Source organism: Sphaeroforma arctica (genome assembly GCF_001186125.1).
Source record: "Sphaeroforma arctica JP610 unplaced genomic scaffold supercont1.566, whole genome shotgun sequence".
Taxonomy (NCBI): Eukaryota; class Ichthyosporea; order Ichthyophonida; genus Sphaeroforma; species Sphaeroforma arctica.
The window spans coordinates 19,744-28,357 of record NW_014039992.1 but is presented as its reverse complement, the minus strand read 5'-3'; the positions used below and the strand labels follow the sequence as shown (position 1 = coordinate 28,357).

At 49.3% G+C, this 8,614-nt stretch overlaps 1 protein-coding gene across 1 annotated transcript; it reads right to left on the bottom strand.

The window, feature by feature from the left end:
* Window positions 1-497: 497 nt before the first annotated feature.
* Window positions 498-8,370, bottom strand: SARC_07269 (hypothetical protein; the record flags this gene model as incomplete). Its single annotated transcript, XM_014298796.1, has 3 exons — window positions 498-1,904; window positions 2,290-6,501; window positions 6,717-8,370. 3 exons carry the CDS (start codon window positions 8,368-8,370, stop codon window positions 1,072-1,074), a joined length of 6,699 nt encoding a protein of 2,232 aa, XP_014154271.1. The 3' UTR covers window positions 498-1,071.
* Between the last annotated feature and the right edge of the window lie 244 nt (window positions 8,371-8,614).

Genomic DNA, 8,614 nt, shown 5'->3' with positions numbered 1-8,614 from the left:
GCCATTCCAATACTGAGCCTCCACTTCTGCAGCACTATGGTTGTCTGTAGCCCTAAACTTTCGTGAACAAGCTTCAATATACCTCTCACGTTGCTTATGTTTAGATCTACTTTCGTTTTGGCAATCAACTCTTCTTGCCAGTGTTTGTTTTTGGGTAATCCTTCAGCTTTGGAATACGAAAGAACCCAATCTTTGGTCCCCCCACTTGTTGCCATCGACGTACTCGCATATTGCAACAGCACAGACCACCATACTTTCGAACTAGAACGTAGCTGCTAAGTAGAATGTATCAGCTAAGGACTAAAACAAGCCTCAAGGAGACCTTATTAAAACTTTTAGCATGTTTTTCTACTGTCAGAGTATATCAGAAAAGTGAACACAAAAGCGCGCCAAAAATTTCTTGAAATCCTGGAACCAGAAAATACAATTATTCCGGTATATACCGTACTGTGTTTGGCTTGTCTAATTTAAAAGGCTATGAAAAACCATGGGTATTATCTGATTCATGTTTATATGACAATCTTTAAATGATGCTGACAACAATTGCCTCAATGCATATGCTGGAAAACCCTATAATCCTAACTCAAGTACCTCCGGTATATTTGACTAATTTTGCTTGCTAAACCATTAGCCATACAATAGCTGTAATGTTTGCCCGTTTCCGTATTGGTGTTCCCATGCGTGTGTATTCTCCAGAGGCCTAACAGGCGCACTTACGCCTCCTACCCAATTTAAGATCAATTGATTTATGAGCCGTGGTGGTAGTGGTGACCGGCGTCAAGCCGGAACTCTTCGGGCTATGTGTAGGGTTTTGAAGATTCCAATATTGAACCCCTAAAACCCAAACTTCCTTAAAGCGTTTTATCTCTGGCTTAAGTTATATCTCTGGCATCGCGTCGTCTCTGACCCGCTGGTAAACTTAAAAAGTCAGAGCTAGAACACAGGGCATGCCCAAAAGGGTGGTGCAGAGGCTCTTTAGCTGTTGGTCGCAAAACAAGTCTTTAATTTAACTACCGGGTATCCTTTGCCAGATGCTTTCTCTGTTCCCCTTGTTGTCCTGCAGGTGACGTATTAAGTTTTGGTCGCAAAACTAGCCATTTGTTGGCAACCGTGTCTCCGCTGCCGTATATTTCCTTTTTCTCTTCGTTGTTCTGCAGGAGATGCATTAGCCTTTGAAGACTTCGATCTCGATCCACCTTTGTATCGCAGCCCATCAGCCCTTTCGGTAGGCTCTCTATCCGAAAAACGGGGTATTTTTACAGAATTAATGCTGTCTTCGTCCATGTCGAATGGTCTTGAGCGCTTCGAATTATCTTTCCTGTCTTTGCTGCTGATAGTACATCTGCTTCCGCCTTGTGTTGCGCTGCCTGTATGTGAAGGTCTCAGAGCAGACTGCCTTGTCGCCTTTTCCGTTTGCTGGGCGGCTGCCCCTCTTTCAGTGGTTGTAGTTGGCTCTTTCTGTGTGATCCCAGACTGCTTATTCGCATCATTTCTGTGCGTCGCACGTCTTCGGGAATTTTCATTTCTCGTCACAGGCATAGGAGATGGCCCCAACTTCATGCTCCGTGGGGATTTGCTTCTATCTGATGGGTTGACATGTGTGCGAGATAGCTCCGCGGCCTCATCAGATGATGCTCGGGTGATTTCTCTCTGATCTCTGAACCTTGACTCCTTGGAACCCGCACTTGATGTGATTCTACGGCGGGATGGCATGGCAGTTTGCCATATCTCGTTGTCGGTAGTCCTTGTCTTGCTACGTACAGAAGGTGTGGTGTAAGCCCCTTCAGAGTGGTTATGACTCCCTGGCTGATTCTCTATATTGCGCGGGTCGGATGACGTCAGATCTTTGTCCACATCGGAGATCGTCCTTATTTTGGAGGAACTCGCCGCTTCTGTATCTATACCTGGAGTGACATACGAGCACAAGTAGCCGTTTAGATGCATATAACATAAGCAATCAAGTATCAGCCACGGACTGCGTGCTTAGTAAAATTTAGACTGGGTGTCCATGTTGTCACTACGTGTCTGACGAAACAGGCACCCAGCCACGGACTGCGTGCTTAGTAAAATTTAGACTGGGTGTACATGTTGTCTCTACGTGTCTGACGAAACAGGCACCTATTGCGACAGTAGACAATTGTAATAGGAGCGGTGGTTTAACCTTGTTGGAGACGACTGTGTGCGCATCAACTAAACGCATCCAAGCGTATAGGCGGACATCAAAGCTAGAACGAGCAATATATCAAGACATAAACAGCCAATTTGCTGACAAAGACATATAATTCATACCATCAGAGGCTGAAGTCACCAGCGTTTGCAACTTCAATAGCACAAAGCTGCTCAAGGCACCATCTTCACTGCCTACTCTGTCTTGCAGAGCAGAGACCACCCCAAACCCATAGCTTACGAACATCTCCTCGAGTTTCAAATCGGGATCTTGGAATGCGTGATTGATTGCGTAGAGGACCACCCAGAAGTGGTCGTCGCTACGATTGCCATTCCCAGACACTGTGGTGAGAGTCTGCTGCCAGTCCATTGCATCGAGTGGCAGAACTAGTGTTACTCGCACGTCTATGTCGTCGCGGCAGAAGCAGAATCCATCGTCACTGAGCCCTTTCACGAGCTCTCTGTCGTCCGCCCCCGCGGGGTAGATGGCACAGCTATCCTGGAAGTACTTTCTGATGATCCGCCAACTGTCCAGACAAGGGGTCCGAACTTCGGTCCGGAACATGTAGTGGAGAAATGTTGTACTGAAAAGGTCGCGCACAGTCTTGCTGTGTATGTCAATGGACACTAGCTGCTCGGGAGGCGGTGGCTGTTGTTCGGTGTAGCCGGGAGCGGACTGGAGAGAGCGCCACCAGCTGGAGTACTGCATGAACTTACACACGTGCAAATTATTGTCCAGAAGTAGCATGTTGAAGTCCACATCCTCCCATATGCCCTTGGGCGGATACAGCAACATGCGCTCGACTGTGACCTGCACATTCAGCAACACAACCTTGTATGCAGTCGGGCGAATGGAGAACAAGTGCTTGGGGGTCATCTCCCACCCACTACGCATCATGCCAATGAGTCCATATTCTTCCGACGCGCCACACAGTTCACGTACGGTCTCAGGCACGCCAAACTGTACATCACCGTCAGAGATGTACTTCTGAGTGCACTCCGGCCCCACCTCAGACTTGTCCACCGCATCGCCTTCTCTAAACACTCTTTCCGCCACTTCCATGTAGGAGCTCAGCCTCACGGAGTTTGATTTCGTGCCCCACGACCAACGGCCGTCCTTCTCGTCCAGTGTGTTCTTTCTAATCACCGTAACGTTGTCGTCAATCATCCACACGCGATGTGCTCCGATGGCGTAGGCGAACAACTGAATAAACAATCGCGCATACCCCACGCCCCCTGTACTGGCGTTTGGTGTATGTGCACCTGCTTGCAGCAAAGGATGTTGGGCTGGCAGTCCCTTTAAATCAAGCTTCGCTGGCATGACCAGCACCATCCAACCCGAGGGTAGGTACTGCCAAAATTTGCCATAAGCCGAGTTCTCCCGTTGCTGCACCACCAACACCTGTAATCGCGTCGTGGCGTCGATGTCCCTGCCAAGATGTAGCCCTTGCGCACCTCCGTTTTTCCCGCGGTGAGTGGGGGTGAAGACGATGGGAGGATTCTCCAACAGCAGCTCAATGCGCCCATCTTCGCGTGTGAAGTATCGGCTGATTGTCGCTTCATCTCCCCAGCACTCCACTTCGCTTGGGAAACTGTCCATAAGCCGTGTCACCTCGGCGGGAGCGTCCCGGTGCACCCCTTTCACCCAAAAGTACTTTTCGTAGATGCGTGAGTGCCTGTCCGTTATTGCTCGACACGCGTGCTGTGTCTCGGAGTGTTTGGAAAACTTGATTTGGCTTGCCCATGGGTTGTGGGTGGACTCAGTCGCTGTGGCGTCATTACTGCCCATGCGACTGAGTTGATGGTCGTAGTCAATCAGCTTCTCTTTCGCGGTTTCCTCATCGTCCGCATTGCCATTGGTGTTGAGTGCATTGGTGTTGAGTGTGTTCAACTGCTGCAGCATCAGTGGCCGGATGATGCACTCTCCTCCCTCGTTGCCTGTGGACGCCATTCGCGCTACACGTTTCGCATACTCTGCTCGGTCGTCTGTCCATGTCTCGTCCAGCAGCTTCTTCCTCCGCGCATAGACCATCGCGTGGTACTTTGATTTCCTCATTGACCACTGGCCCTTGCACTTATCCCAGTGGTCATGTCGCTCGCGCAGAGCCGCAAAGTACGGAAGCACATGGTTACCATATTCAGCTGGTACGGATGGGATGGAGTGGAAGATACCTACCTCGAGCAGCAACAGAGAGACAAAGCATTCGTATGATCCTGTTTTCCCTGCTTGCGGTGGAGCCCTTAACAACATGCGCCGCGGTAGAACCTTTTCCTTTTTGTCGGCGAAGTATACTTTCCAGTCGATTTCTTCGGCTGAAAGCTGAGTGTTTGTAGCGGCCACATGATCATAATGGTCTCCCGTGATTGCCAGATTCTTTCGCCCCAACCGATGACATAGCTTGGCTATGGCAGAGGCATTTCTTTCGCTTGATTCTACTTTGACGTAGTCATCCAGCGTAGTTGTGACAAGAAAATCCTCGGCGCGCAGATCTGTGCGATTATTGAACTGCTCTTTTTCCGGTGACCTCAGATACTCATTATATAGACTAGCGGCCTTCTCGAAGATGGGAAAGTTAGTTGCTCGTGTCTCGGCGCCCTTCCATAGCACCAGTGCGTAGGGGAAGCGCTGCTGACCCTTGGACACGAATAGTCGGTCGTGGCCTTGGAAATGGTCAAACGCCAACTGTACATCGCACTCTGTGAAGCATTTGTAGTACACACCCATTGGTAGGTCCACTTCGGGCTGCAACGCCTGCACAAAGTATACGAATCCGCTGTTATCGAATGATGTATCGTTAGGCCACTGAACTACGCCAGAGTCTATAGTGATCACTCCCAGCGGTGTCATGGCCGGATAACGCCACAAGCGTCCGATCTCTTGGTGCATTGTGCTGGTATTGCGTCCTACCCTCAACCGCAGGTCCAGGCAGTTGAAGGAGTGCGGGAAAGTATTTCCCATGCGGGCCTTCTCTGTCACAATCAGCAAGCACGGCATTTTGATATCTTCGTATGTTATAGCGCGATCAGATGCCTTGATCGTGCCCAACGACACCTTCTTCTGCGGCGCAACTTCGACCTTACATTGCATGAAGTACTTGGGGATGTGCGTTGAGATCGTCGCTCCCGTGTCTGTGACAATCAGAAAGGCTGAGGGATCGCCACTCTCTTTGCCTGCGAGGCCCAGAGCTTGCATGGCCGCTACTATAACACTGCCAAGACGTTCGTTGGCTACGGTGTCACGCACGCGCAGAATCTTCATGGACGCTCCACTGTCCTTACCTTCTGCACCAAACGTGTGGGAGAGCAGATCGCCCATCATCTTGTCACTCTCACTGTACCACTGGTCTATGAACCCAAAGGCACTGCGTACTGTATCTGATTCGCGCAGTAACAGATCATCGCGTATTTTGAGACTTAGAGTGTACTCAATGGCTACTTGCGCTGGGTTGTTGTCATGATTAACATCACTGAGTAGCTGCTCGAGCGCGCACGCACACGGTTTATCACTCGTGCACTCCCTGCACGATTCCGGCAGAAGGACCGTAAGATCAGATGCTTTCTTTGACAAGTCATGGAGATATGGCGACGGCGTATATGAATCGTTAGGCTGAAAGCTTTGGAGGTTTTGCTTCAGAAAGACGATGTGGCATCTGAGCCAGTAGTACAGGTGTGCTGCAACTATCTTGTGGTGCTCCTTATACTGCTTCACAGGGTCCATGTTCTCAATCTCAGTTTTCACCTGCTGAAAGTATCCAATATACTTCTTATACACCCATTTCCGCACCACTTCGGTGCGGATAAACTCAACCAGTTTCCAAGAGCACTCATTCATCTCGTCGTCCGTCAGAGTGCACTTTCCCTCCCACACCTCCTTGAATTTCGTCCATTGTTCCGAGTTTTCTATTTCCTGGCGCAGATCGGTTCTGCGCTCGTCCAGGGGGATGTGATACATGCCATCTGGTGTGCCCCCCACCTGCCCCACTTTTCCGTCTATAGTACGGTAGGTAGCTCGCGCGTATATCAAAGCCCCGATGTAGTCCAGCAACATGACATCACCATCCGAGACTGTCGGTTCGGACTCCTCATCACCGTCCGGGTTTTTTGATTGGGACTTCTTGGACTTGCGATTAGCACCTATGCCTTTCGGTTTGAGCTTCTTGAACTCAATGAGCAGGTCATTGAAGAGCGTATCCGGGCGAATTTGGCGGGTGCTGGGAGGGCTGTTTTCCAAATGGAAGACACAGGGGTGGTCGGACACTACTTCATTGCCAGCGCTACCATGACCAATCGGAACTTCTTTTCGTCCAGTGAAACCGAGACGTGACATTACTTCTCCTGAAAATGACACATAGATTAGTTAGTTTCTGACAGACCACGGAGACAAATTCTGCGATTATCTTCATACTAAATCATGCAAAGCCACACATGTGAATACAATATGAAGCCGTAATCGGAGACATTCATATAAATAATCAAAGCACACAAGCAAACGTAAGCTACAACCATAATCGTGATGCGCAAACACCAACAAATGTGATCAGAAGTATCACCTTCAAACGTCAATGTTCCGACTGCGCGAGTCACAGCTTTGTCCCAAACTCTCAGGTAGGTGTAGAGATGGTCGGCCTTGCCTTGTCTATTCATGGCCACTTTAAACTTCACGTCTTTACAATTGAGATGCTCGTTGACCTTCTTGCAGACCCACTCCCTCCACAGCCGTAGTGAGGCAAACCTGTGCGCCTTAAAAGCCGGTCTCTCACCCACAAGTGCCAGATCGATGTTGATTTGAAACCCAGGAAGGCCACGTGCTCCGGGGCCACCCTTATACGTCAGTGTCAGTATCTTGCTCGTGTCTGTGGGCACATAGTGTGACTGCGGTAGACAGAACAGCATTGAGCCGAGTGCTTCATGCAGGCCGCAGTACGACACCTGCTCAGGCGTGTTGTCTCCGCCATACCAAGTGATGACGTTGGTCTCTCTCACTTTGCTGTGCTTGGTCAGACAGTTCAAGGGCGTAGCTGACACCAACAGCTGCAAATAGTTTGGTTGTGTGAGCGCTTGGCCGTTTTTCAGCGTGTCGTTCAAGAATTGGTTGTGATAACCTGTCGACTTGGGATGGTAATGGCACTCGTCAACAATCATTATGTGTAGTGTGGTGGGGTTATCGAATATACTCTGCCGGAAGTCTTCGTAGGCTTTCTCATGCGTTCGCGAACTGAGCCCCACATACACGTTGTGTCCCTTCAAGCTCAGCTGGATACGGTTGTGTGTTTGCTGTAGCAATGTGTTGTATCTTTGCGTAAAAACAAACGTCCGAACGTCACGAAACCACGACACGTCTACAGTCAGCAGCTCCTTGGCCTTCGAAAGCAACCGCTGGGCCACGATTAATTGGTTGGGTTTGAAATAAGATCGTTCGTCGTCGCTGATATTCACAACAGCCATGTCAGCCGGTAGCACCTCAGGAACTGCTCTACACACATTGGTATAGGCATAGATGCACCATACGCCATCCTCCGGTTTGAAAGCATGTACGTTGGTTGAAGTTTGTCTGAAGTACTCCTCGAGACGATCCTTGTCAATCGGTGGCTCAAATGGTATCTGTATCTCCTTGAAGGAGAAGTGCAGTGGTGACTTTGAACCCGTTGAGGATTCTACAACCGCTACCTCGGCATCGTAGAGGTCTTTGTTCGCAAATTCGTAGATCTTGAAGGATGTCAGATCCACTTCAATGTCGTTGTCTTCTATTGATTCTTCTCTGCGCTTCTGAAATATCTTTGCCACGTGTTCTTTTTCTATGAGTCCAATTAAACAATGCCGTGTACCTCCCGTCTTTGCCATCTCCTCATCAGTGGCGTCTCCTGGCATGCGATGAAAGTATAATAGCACACAATTCATCGTGGGGGAATTACCTCCTACTTCCGTACACGACGAACAATCAAACGTCTGTTGCAAAAGCTGCTGGGCTCTGCATGGCTCGCTCAATCTGTCTAAAAGCACTTCGAATACTTTCTCCCACATAATGGTGAGGTCGCCTTTCTTTAACTCAGTCTCCAGCAGATGGCACAGGAGCTTAGCGACATCCTTGATCGCCCAGGAGAGCTTGACCATGGCGGACTCTATTCTGTTTGCTGTGGCTGTATCCGCTAATCGCAATAGATCCAAAAAGTAGTACCCATGGCCATCTTTCACACCCGCTTTCATAGCGGCCTCGGCCGACTCATACAAGGACACCAATACACATTCTTCGAAAGGTGCAGCACACAAAACGCGGAGAGGACAGTGTGATCGCTTTTTTAGTACAGACAGAGAGAGTCAAAAGAGTTCGCAGACATACCTACAGGTATCAGCACACACGCGTGAAGAATGAAATTGCGCAAAGAAAAATGAACAGTGTATATTGGATCACAGATGAATTCATACGATGGCTGCACGTTGATATATATAT